The sequence below is a fragment of the Haliaeetus albicilla genome, chromosome 20, assembly GCF_947461875.1.
Source record: "Haliaeetus albicilla chromosome 20, bHalAlb1.1, whole genome shotgun sequence".
Lineage (NCBI taxonomy): Eukaryota > Metazoa > Chordata > Aves > Accipitriformes > Accipitridae > Haliaeetus > Haliaeetus albicilla.
The window spans coordinates 12,462,748-12,474,842 of record NC_091502.1 but is presented as its reverse complement, the minus strand read 5'-3'; the positions used below and the strand labels follow the sequence as shown (position 1 = coordinate 12,474,842).

General features: G+C 39.2%; 1 protein-coding gene across 3 annotated transcripts in view; it reads left to right on the top strand.

Moving 5' to 3' along the window:
- Positions 1-268: 268 nt before the first annotated feature.
- The window catches only part of DYNC2H1 (dynein cytoplasmic 2 heavy chain 1), a 186,908-nt gene continuing 175,081 nt past the window's right edge, over positions 269-12,095 (top strand). For all 3 annotated transcript variants that reach the window (XM_069808307.1, XM_069808306.1, XM_069808308.1), the window contains exons 1-12: positions 269-1,032; positions 3,517-3,687; positions 4,676-4,811; positions 5,136-5,254; positions 5,822-5,966; positions 6,744-6,976; positions 7,235-7,369; positions 7,464-7,577; positions 7,770-7,881; positions 8,056-8,180; positions 9,509-9,684; positions 11,033-11,228. In XM_069808307.1, coding sequence (XP_069664408.1) covers positions 832-1,032; positions 3,517-3,687; positions 4,676-4,811; positions 5,136-5,254; positions 5,822-5,966; positions 6,744-6,976; positions 7,235-7,369; positions 7,464-7,577; positions 7,770-7,881; positions 8,056-8,180; positions 9,509-9,684; positions 11,033-11,228 — 1,863 coding nt within the window. In that variant the 5' untranslated portion in view covers positions 269-831. The remainder of the gene's footprint in view (positions 1,033-3,516; positions 3,688-4,675; positions 4,812-5,135; positions 5,255-5,821; positions 5,967-6,743; positions 6,977-7,234; positions 7,370-7,463; positions 7,578-7,769; positions 7,882-8,055; positions 8,181-9,508; positions 9,685-11,032; positions 11,229-12,095) is intronic.

Genomic DNA, 12,095 nt, shown 5'->3' with positions numbered 1-12,095 from the left:
AGGCCGGGGGCTGCGGGGAGGGTGTCCCCGAGGCGGGACCGCGTTCCTCCGCGGCTGCCTGCTGCTGCTGCTGGCCGGCGTCCGGTAGCCCTGAGCGCTCGCCCACCGCCCCCCGGGGCCGGGCCCGCACCGGGCTCCGCGTGGTGGTACCGAAGCAGCGCAAGCCCGGGGACCGCGGGTTCGTTAGCGGAAACGGATCGGTAGCGGGGCGGGCGGGCGGGGAGGGAAGCACCGCGAGTACCGCCGGTGCCCGTGACACCGTCATGCGGCCGATGGCAGGAGAGACGCCTCGAAGACTCCCAGAGGAAAGCCGTGCAGCAGGTCGGGACGCCGCCGGGGACGGCCGAGGCCCGGGCAGGGCCGGGGGCTGCCGCCCGTGCCGGCGGGAGGGGGTGCACCCCCCCCCCCTTCCTCACCGCAGGCGGCTCCGGAGCGGCCTGCGGGCAGCGCGCGCCGCCGGGGCACCGCCCTGCGGGGCGGAGCGTCGCATTGCCCCGCCCGCCTCCCTCAGGCTGGCGTGCCTGCCGATTACCGAGCGCGTCGACCGCTGCCTTTCTCCCCGCCGGCGGCCCGGCGCGGCGCTTGCCCGTCGCCACCCGGACCAAGCTCGCGAGCGCGCCGGGGCCGCCATTTTCAGTCACCATAGTGACGGGGCTTGGCAACGCGGGGACGCCGGGAGGCCTCGGGCCTCGCCCTGCACCCCGGCGTGAGCCGCCGGCCTTCCCGCCGCCCGCCCTTTGGGTCTTCTCCCGTCAGCCCTCCACATACTCCCGTGGGGTTCTGGACCCAGCCCCGCCTTGATCCTGCCTGGCGGGGGTGCGTCCTGCCAGCATGGCCGGCGAGGGAGACAAGAGGAAGCGGTTTATTTCAGCCACGGCTGCTAACTACTTCGGACTGGATCCATCTGTGGGTCCCGCTGCCCTGGCCGCGGGGCTCCATTCCCGCCCGGAGCTGACCAACTTCCTCGACGACGGCAATGAGTTCCTCCTCGTGGTGCAGCGCTCGGGCACCCAGCTCACCGCGTCCAACAAGGTACGGCAGCGTCAAGCTGAGTGTGTGCAGGCACCTATGGATCCAGCGTGTCCACCCCATCCCAGTGTGCGAGTGGGGATGCAGAGCCTGGGGTCCAGCCCAGGTTTAGTGGTCGTAAAACACTGGTATCTGATTTGGGAGACATCTTCCTACTGCAAATATCTATGCGGGTCTCAGTGTCTGCCGCATAAATTACTGGCCCAGGAGTCTGTGAAGACCACATGGTCAGCTGTGCCATTGTCCTGGTTTCAGCTGGGATAGAGTTAATTGTCTTCCTGGTAGCTGGTACAGTGCTGTGTTTTGAGTTCAGTATGTGAAGAATGTTGATAACACTGATGTTTTCAGTTGTTGCTCAGTAGTGTTTAGACTATAGTCAAGGATTTTTCAGCTTCTCATGCCCAGCCAGCGAGAAAGCTGGAGGGGCACAAGAAGTTGGCACAGGATGGAGCCAGGGCAGCTGACCCAAACTGGCTAACCGGGTATTCCATACCATGTGCCGCCGCATTTTTATACACATTTATCATGTGTATAAACTGGGGAGACTGGGGGCGGAGGGATCGCTGCTCGGGGACTAGCTGGTTGTCGACTGGCAGGTGGTGAGCAATTGCACTGCACATCATTTGTACATTCCAATCCTTTTATTATTGCTGTTGTCATTTTATTAGTGTTACAGTTATCATTATTAGTTTCTTCTTTTCTGTTCTGTTAAACCATTCTTATCTCAACCCACGAGTTTTACTTCTTTCCTGATTGTCTCCCCTATCCCACTGGGTGGTGGGGGAAGTAGGTGAGCGGCTGCGTGGTGCTTAGTTGTTGGCTGGGGTTAAACCATGACAGTCATATATTTCTAGTGGATTGTGCCCATGCTGATATGTAGTTTCAGTGTGCTGTATGTATATTGTTGCTGCATGAACGTAATGCAGCCTGGAGAATGGCATGCTCCCTTGCTGCAAATGCCAGGTGGAGTCTGATGTATGGGTTGTTCCTGGGCAAGGGTGCATGCAGGTGACTGGAAGGCTTGCGTTGCCAATGTCTGTGCAGAAAACGTGGCCCAATATGTGGCACGTTCAATGGTATTTGACAGGTCCCATGGTGGGTGTTTGTCCAAATCATGCATTTTGCAGATTGATGTGTCCAGCTGTGAGCAAATCTGAGGTTCATTGTGTGAAATGTCCTGCTTTGAGTGTTTGTGTCAGTGAGTGACTCATCCGAATGATACTGTTGGGTGTGATGTCCAGTTAATGTTGCCATGTAATCAGGACATGGTGTGGTGCCTGCCACACAGAGTGTACAGGCAAAGTGTGGGTCTTGACGTGCGTCCCATCATTCTGCTGTGAGACCAGGGATGTGGTGTCTGTTACGCCAGTGACAGGTTTTTTCTGCACTGAAGACTAGTGTAATGGGTCGTTAACATGTGATCTGCCATGTGGACCAGTAACTTACACACCTCCTGGTGTAATCATCTGTGTAGTCTGTGAAGTCTAGTGCATGCTATGTTCATGCAAGAATGAACATTTACATGTACCAGTTTTTGGATTGTGCTGCTGAGACACTGTCTAATATACAAAGCCACTCTCAGCAGCTGTGGAAAATCGGATGTGTATCGGGACTATAATATATACCTGTTGCCTCAGTGAAACAATGTCTTTATGTGCTAGGCTAAAGACTTGGTAAAAAAGTAAAACTGATACTGTCCAGTATGATTGAAAGCTGTTCTTACTAGCCCTCTGTTTCTTTTAACAGAAAAAAAGTTCACAGATGTTTACAATTGCAAAGAATTTGGGATTTCAGCTATTTTTTGCTATTTTGCTATTGTGTTATTAAATGTTTAATAGTGTTCTCCTGTTTTATGAATTCTCATCAGCCACAGGTAGTTTCAATAATTGATTTTATGGCAATTTTTGGAAGTTTACCCATAAGTTGGACTGTGAAGGGAACAAGAGTCATGTTACAACTTATGATTTTACAGGTGAAGGACCATGCCTTTCTCTGTCCTTGAGAAATCTATGAATTGCAATAGAGTTATGTATTTACAGACTCAGGAGAACAATACTGAATATTTAGAAAAATATTCCTGAAGGTATGTAGCATAAAAATGCCACAAAAAATACAGACTTGATGCTTAGTTTTCTCTAGGCACAACGTAGAGGTTCTGGTTTGTCCCCAGAAAGTGTAAGTGGAGTTTTCAAAATCAAAATAGCGTAAGTAATTATGGTATTTACAGATATTTTATAAAGAAAAAGGCATTACATATTTGATATTGGAATTCAGGTTCCCATGAACTCAGGAATGAGTATAATAAAAGTTTTCATTTTCTGTGCAAATCGGATACTACCAGAATGTTATCAGAGCCCATAGGGAGTAACATGGTATTTTACAGTTTTTTCTTGATGTAAATAATTTGTGTAATGGTGTACGTAATTTATTATAATATGTAGTCAATGACAGTTTGCTAAACAAATCCTGTCTTCTTGATTATTACAGATTGAAGCTACTGATTCAAAGAATAATGTGTTGGTGTTCTTTAAGCTGCGACCTGATGTAATTACAGAAGATAATCTTCATAGTAATATTCTTGTGTCATCTATGCTAGATTCACCAATTAACACCCTTTATCAAGCTGTACGGCAAGTTTTTGCACCAGTATTACTGAAGGTGAGCAATATACCAATTTAAATGTTCTGTATATTTATACTGAAACATTGAAATTTCATAGGTTGTTAATTATTCTGAGATAAATACTTCATGTTTTAAAAGTAAAATATTTTAAGAGCTTAAATAATGGATGATAGTTCTAATTTCTACTTCACCTCCTATCGGTAAGGATGAGAGGAGGATTCTGGTCATACATATGCCTGACTCTATAGAAATATGGAATACACTGAGCAGTGGTGGTTAATGGAGACAACAGCTCCTTACCTCCTTTCCACCAGTAATTCGAGTCTTGTGTCCTTTTCTTGTTTTACATATTCTTGTATTTTATATGAAATGCATAGGTCTGTATCATGCAAACTATGATTCTTTGATACGTGGCAGAGAGGTGCGCTAGACTCTAGATTAATTTGTACAGCTGCATTTTTCATAGTTTTGCTTTTTTAAAAATGTTCTGAGGCTTTTCCTTCTGTTACATTAAAGATTATATTTCCTTTGTGGTTTTTTTTGTCAAAAACAATGACCATGGCTGTACTTCATAAGCTGAACAAGCAGAGTTTCAGCATTTAAATATTTTTAATTTCTTGTATGTCATAATATTAATAAAATAATGTTAGAAAAACACAATAACTTTTAATATTTGATTCTAGCAATTTCCAGATTCTACTATAGTAGTTTCCAAACTTACTTAACTTAAGAGAATTCATTAACAAAGAATTTTGAACACATTTTCAGAGTACCTTTATAAATCCAACAACTGACTTTTGATTTTGTGATAAAATTTTTTTTTACAGTATTATTCTGAATTGTTAAGTGAAAAGAATGACATGCTTTTCCTTGACTTTAAGAAAAAGAAATTATTATATTGTCCCACCATGTGGTTGGTTACTGCTATTAAATCTGAATAATTATTTTTTTTGTTAAGATTAATGGGAGGAAAATAGTAATTGTTCTATCATGTGAGTCACAATTTTTGAAATTTTCATTGCAGGATGAGAGATGGAGTAAAACATTTGAACCCAAACTCCAGAAACTTTTAAGTGAGCTTGAAGCTGGCTTGAGTACTGTTCTCAGAAGATCAGATCCTAATTACACAGGAACAAAATTCAGTGAAGATGATGTGCGAGGTCTGTTTTGCAGTTGCGTCTTTTATAGTTAATTTTAAATTAGGAGTAAATAGTTTATTTACCGGTTGAGTTTTCAGTCTTCCATTATCCCAGTGACTGCAGAGCGTGAAATATAACAGGTTGTGGTGAGTAGATTGGAATTAGTGATGATCAGCTCTGGTCTCTTGGTAGGAACTTGATACTACATCTAGTCAGAGTCTGAAGTTAAAGGATAATTACAAAACCATACAGTAAATATTTGCTTTAGAAAGTATGTTCTGACTGAAAATATTTTGTGACCATTCATGTACTTCATATTTAAACATTTTCCATTATTATTTGCAGCTATACTTACACCAACAGATGAATTTCAGTTCTGGATAGAATGTGCTCGTCATGGAAGTAAATGGTGTAGTAAAGAGAGAGCTTCTCATTTTAAAGACCTGTTTGAGGACATTGCAAAAGTATGTTTTCTTTTGTATGATCAGTGATATATTTGTAGGCTTAGTAAAAAATGCTCTTATGAAATATGTCAGTATATGTACAATCTTTTCAAGTATATGAATATGTAACTACTTAGTTATTTTTTTCTTAGGCAAAATTTTACTTTAAATGACTGACATTCGTGTAGTTTCTAGTGACAATGGGAATGCCAGTATTTGATTGGGAGCAGATTTGACCATTGAATACTAGAAGCTGCTGTAGAAATACAACAGTACACTACAGTTCGTGAACTAGAAATTGATTCATGAAATTATAAAAAAGGAAAACTGAAAATGCAGATGATAATAATGAATGCTATCATGCAAAACTTTAGGCACCTGTAAAGTGCTTGCTTGTATAGCGCTTCAGATATCAATGCATTCATCACATGAATAAACTTACACAAATGCTTGTTTTTTTGAGAGGATTATGCCTTATTTTGTTAAGTAGTAAAACCCAGGAAACTATAGCAATTGCCAACTTCAGGAAGTATAATGTTGCTACAATACTAGTTGCAAGGTAATTGTATTAAGGATATTTTTTTCTAGGATTATTACAACTTGGATAGTCTCTCATTATTTGAAGTTGTGGATTTGGTGGAGACTACCAAGGATACTGTGGATGGTGTGTGGAGACAAACAGAACATGATCCTTATCCACAGCCACGCATGCATAATCTCCTGGATGTAATAGGTAAACCTTTATGCAGTCTTTATTAAATGAACAGTTGAGAAGGATTCATTTTACTCTTTGAGCAGAGACCTTCTTCCTCCTACAGGCACCAGTGATAGCCTACAGCATTAAGGTGCTTTCTTCTTGTAATTATGATCCATGAATATTATTTGCCTTATAGTATCCAATAATTCAGCCAGTTCTGGTAGATGCCTTCACATGTTTGGGAATAGATAATAACAAGATGGAGTTGGATACCTTTCAGCCTGTGGACTGGATATGTCTTGCTTCTGTTTGACTCCTTATTTTTCTCTCAGAGGAGCGAGTTTGTTTACAGAAACCCCCATTTGAGGCTTGATTCAACCTGGGTGGAGGTGAGAGCAAGTTGTGCAGAGAGGTTACTTCTCTCATTCTCTCGACAGCAGTCCCACATTCTGGGACAGGCATAAGACAGGGAGTTTGTCTGCTGCTGCCAGATGTGTGTGTGCATGAGGGGAAGGATTGCTGGGGGTAGCCAGGTGCTGCCATTACTGCTCATAAAGACACATGCTTGTGTGTGGATTCCAGAATCCAAATCTGATATTGGACCAACGTCTGTTTAACTTGGAGACATTTAAGAGATTTATTGAGTGTGAAAGAAAATAATCAGTTATTGATACATTTGTGTGGTTTGAAATCAAGACATTGCAATAGTTTTTTAAAAAATGTAATTGGAACAATTGGAACGTGGTGTAGCATTTAAAGGAATTATTTTAAGCAAACATAACAGTGCTTTTGTATACTTTTTTTGTGTTCTAGGTGGCTCACTAGGTAGATACGTTCAGAGAAAATTGGCAGCTTTGAATTTGTGGGAGGATGCTTTTCACAGTGTTAAGGAAAATCTAAAAGCTGGTATCTTGATTTGTGAGCAGTGGGTGTCAGCTTGTGAGTACCTAACTGGACAACTGTGGCAACGTTATACTCTACATCCATGGAAAAATGAGAAATATTTCCCTGAATCATTAGCCAAACTTGGCAAACGTCTTGATGAGGTAGAGATTTGAATTATACACATTTATTTTATTAGACACAGAATTAAACAATATTGTTTTAAGTTAAAAAAGGGAATTAAACACTTCTATAGCCTTTTCAGAGTCAGACAGCATTTCATAATCCATGTTTGCCTGAGCCTTTCAAAAGTTTCTTGTAAAAAGGAGAGGGATGGAATGTGCTGCTTGTGCTTTTTGCTTCTAAATCTAAGTTTTATCTAAAAATATGTTGGATATGTTAAATATTTTTTTCCCTTATAGGTGCTAACTGTTAGAACACTGCATGAAAAACTTACATTCTTTTTGCCAGCTGGAGAACAAAATGCTTTACATCTTGCCCAAGTGTTTGAACCCTTTGTTGGCCTAAATCCTGTACACTGCAATCCTTACACAGAGGTATAATGCTTATTTTTAATTTCTTCACATTCTTTCTGTGACTTTTTATGGTGTATATGGATAGTCCTAAACTAACATATGAACTTATCTCTAGCCATTATGGAAAGCAGCAGTCTCTCAGTATGAAAGAATTATTGCACCAGCAGAGCAAAAAATAGCAAGCAAATTGAAGAAATTTATTTCAGAAATTCGGGACAGTCCTCAGCAGGTATGGGTATTTTTGTAGTCTGAAAACTTTCCTAAAGATAAAGTTACTGAATTCTTAAGTAGTCGGTTTAGAGCGCAGGAATAAGTACTTAGAGTCAAAGACAATGCTTATGAACAGCACTAATGAGTACTGTCAGAATATGTTTAATTGTTTTTCAGGAAAGAGATAATTTTTCTAAACTTCATATTCCAGCTTCTTCAAACATTTCAGAAATATAAGGAACTGATAAAGCATCCAAACATAAGCAAAGAATTGCTTTTTGAAAGGGAAACATTGCTAGCAAAACTTCAAGATTATGTCAAAGGTAAAAATGTATTTAAAAGTATTTAATTGCATTAGTTCTTTTGCAAATACTAGAATTCTTTATTTACTTTTAGAATTATGTCAGTATCCCTAGTATATTTTTACAACTACAATAATAATTTTAAGCTTGTTCTGTTAGGTTTCTGGTCTAACATGAATCTTTTGCTTGTGTTAGAGTATCAGACAGACTTTGAAACTCGATGCCATGGTGTTCCTGGTGATGTTTCTGGACCACTGTCCGGCAAAAACCTTTCTGAAGTTGTGAATAATATTGTATGGGTACGGCAGCTGGAGCTGAAGGTAACAGATTTCGTTACTGTTTAGGCACAATATTATCATAGAACATAAAACACGGTGTTTGAGATTTCTGTGGGGAATTCCCCACAGAAAAATTGTGGACTTCCCAAGAGTTACATACTCAAGATTCCTTATCAGTGGTGCTGCTTGCTAAGTTGAATTTTATTAACTGATCCCGAAGACAGTCTTCATAATACGCTGAACTGCCTGCTTTTATAACTTAACTTTTTTGACAAAAAAAAAGACCAAAATTCTGAGAGGAAGCGTTTTTGTTAAATTTTATTCTCCAGTTTGCATTTTAAAATTTTATTTAAGATTTATGGATAGCCAGATTCTGACATCCTGATTCTCACTTGTTATTACCAATCTTGAAATCAAAGGGATTTCTTGGTAGTACTTTTTTGAGTCAATGCCTGCCAGGGAATTTACTACAGAGACTGTAGTAAAAGTGAATGTCAAACGATTCAGTGTTCTCTTACAACAGAATGAGTTTAAAACATATTTGACTCTATTTTAACTTAGGTTATTTCTGTTAGTTTGTATTTACACTTTAGTTGGAAACTCTGGAACTTTTTTTGGAAAGTATTGACTAGTTGAAAGCAAAATGTTTTCTCTGTAAACAAAAGTGCCATTTACAATAACTATAGGTTTGAAAGAGAATAGAAATTACTTATCCCAGAATAACTGTTAGCCCATTTTTTTGGCATTCACCTGTGATTTGCAGAAATTTCAAGGGCCCATTTCATCTGAATGTGACAAAGGGTGGAGCTCTTAAAGGTGTTGCTTTTTTCTGTGTCTTACAGAGAGAACAGCAACGGCTCAAGTTTCACAGTTGTTTCTTCTGCTTGGTCTGCTAAAGACCTAGAGAGCAGTTCAGCTGATGTCAGTTGTGTGTCTACTTTAGGCTGTGCTAAATTTTTTAATTGCTCTCAAATCTTCACTGATCGTATTGACTAGGGTTTTGATTAATTTGTCGACAAGTAGATGTAGAATCTCATTTGAAATACCTTTTGAGTATTGGCATGGACCTTATAGATACACCAAAAGACGCATGGGAGATCTGTACCTTTATGGAGAATTAACTAAAAACCAGGTGGGATACTCTGGGGTGTCTTAATAGTGGTAGACACCTGTGGTGGACAACTTATTCAGAACCAGTTTACTGTAATGGGAATTTGAACACCTGGGACACAATTCAGGATTCACATTTTTTTTTTCTAATCTGTTTTTGAATCCCACTTGGATGTTTTGTAATACTGATTTTTATTGTGGTGATTTTTCTGATTGAATACTGGGAAGTTAAGCTGCTTTTCTTTGTGGTTGTGTTTAAGGTGGATGATGCTACCAAGCTGGCAGAAGCTCTTCTGTCTGACTTACCTGGATTTCAAACTTTTCATCGAAGTGCAGATTCTTTTCTGGAACAGTTAAAAGTATATGAACAAGAACAATTTGATGATTGGTCTAGGAATATCCAGTCAGAATTATCAAATCCTAAGTTAGGACTTTGGTAAATACATTCTTGTTTAAATAATGTTTATGTTGAAATCTGTAGTGTGGTGTAATTCAATAGAACTTGATGAAGGAAATAAAAATTTTTACAGAATTGAGAATGAATGGAGAAACAAAATGGAAGAGTTTATTATCATTTCATCATCCTGCCAGGCTTGGTTGGTAAGGTGAAGTATACAGGATAGTGTTAATAACTAATCTTGCAGTTTCTGTTAACACTTGGAATGAAAGACATGTTTGTTTTGCTTATTGTTACTACTTGTTTTACATTGTAATCCATATAGTGATAATATCTAGAAACCAGATGAGATTAGAGTATGGCTGTTAACAAGAAATTCTGCAGTCTAAATAGAGCAGTTGAAAGAAGGGCAAGAAAATAAATTTAAACCTCATGAATTGTGTTTCCCAAAATAATGAAATTACTTTATGGGATACTAAAATATATTTTAACATTTTTTTTTTTAATTGATTGGCCACATGGCTTCTGTCTGCATGTCTGAGTGTTGCAAGCTTTATTTGAAAAAAGTTTTTCTACAGTTTCAGAGGATACAGGACTTGATACTTATGTGTAAACTTTTATTTTATGAAAAACACTCAAATATAACAAATAAGCAGATTCAGCACTCCAATATATAATAGCCATCTTTAGTACCATAAGATTTTGTTATTGTGAGATTTTAAAATATGTGAAGAGATTAATTAAAAGGAAAAGAAAAGGGGTAGCTCACTGCAAAGAGGAATACAATGGATATAGGAACTAGAAGAAGATGAGAAAAAAAGTGAAAAAATGAGTAAAGCTGAAGTTTTTGTGAAAGAAGCCTAGAAGGATGGTGGTAGAAGCATTACTACAGTAGAAAAAAAAAAATTGGAGTAAAATCTAAAGAAAGGCTGATGTTCTTATTAGCATTTGATTGTGTATACCAGAAAGTTCCACCGATCCAAGTCCTGGTTCTTGGATTGATTCCCACTGAGAATTTCTTCCCCTTTGTAGTGCTGAAGGCTGGGGCCTGTAAAGTGCCTGCTTGAGAGAGTGTGATGAATCCAGTGTATTTGAGAAATACTGTCTGGCTGTGAGTTACGTGTTAACTATTGTAACAAGCCAGAAAAACTTTGCGAGCAAAACCAATAGGCATTGTTAATTTCTTCTTGTCTTCAGTGGCTTTGAATTAAGAGAAAGGTTACTGGAATAATTTCTGAGTAAGTTAAAATGTTAATAAACATAGAAAAACGTAATAGAATGACATCAAGTTTTTTAGAATTGTTTATTATATTATTATAAAATGCACCTAAGAAAGGATCAATATCAAATTATATTCAATAATATGTTTAATTTGATTTTGGTTTAGCATCCAAGCTAATAGTCCAGTAATGGAGTTGGATCACGTTTTTGGAACATTAAACATACTTTATTCAGATCGTTTGGTGACTCTCCTAAGAGAAGTACGTCAGCTATCAGCACTTGGTTTTGCTATACCAGCTAAAATACAGAATGTTGCAAACACTGCACAAAAGTTCTGTAAGCAGGCGGTCATCCTTAAACAGGTATAAGATTAAATGCCGTAATAACTTCCTGTTCTGACTTCCCGGCTTTAGTAGTAGAACTTTTCTAGACTATTATCTTTTCTGACTGTGTGGTTAAGCTTTTTGCTGTGTTTGTCTGTGTGAAAGTGACTTGTTTCTTGAACAAATTAGCTAAGTCCTTAAAAGAAAACAAAAATAAAGAATGCTTTAGAATTTCGGAATGTGTCTTCTTTTGGAACCAAATGAATTATAGTATTAAAGCCATGTGAATTTACTGTATGTATATACAAAAATAAGACAAGTAATTCATTGATCTCCTGGTTTTAGTCTTGGTTTCTGATTATTATAACTGAAGGAAAATGTCATAAAATGGACCAGCTTGTCCTCACCATTGCTAGTTTTCCACTGAAAAGATATTAATAAGTATTTTAATGTAATGTGTGCTTGGTTTTTGGGGGGGGTATTTTTTGATTGGACTCAGTGCTACATAAGTTTTTATTGGGCTTATATTTCAGTTGAAAGACCATGTCAAATTTTCTTCTGTTACTGTAAGATGCAAGAATAAATATGTATATATTGGTAAAAATTCTTATGTAGATACACAGGCTCAATTCAGTTTCACATGAGGTGTCATTGGCATCTGAGATATCTGCAGAGCTAAGGCAGAGATGACACAAGACCTACAAGATACCCATGCATCTGGATCATTGACAGGTGCCCAATTGGAAACCTTAGTCGATTCAAAAGGCACTAGATGTCTATGTGTGGCCAAGTTGTAGGGTAAACCGAGTTGTAGGATATCCCTCTTACCTCAGCTGCCAATCTGGAAGTAAATAGATGTATTTTAGGTCTTGTGTCATATCCTGGCAGATGTCATGAATACTTGAA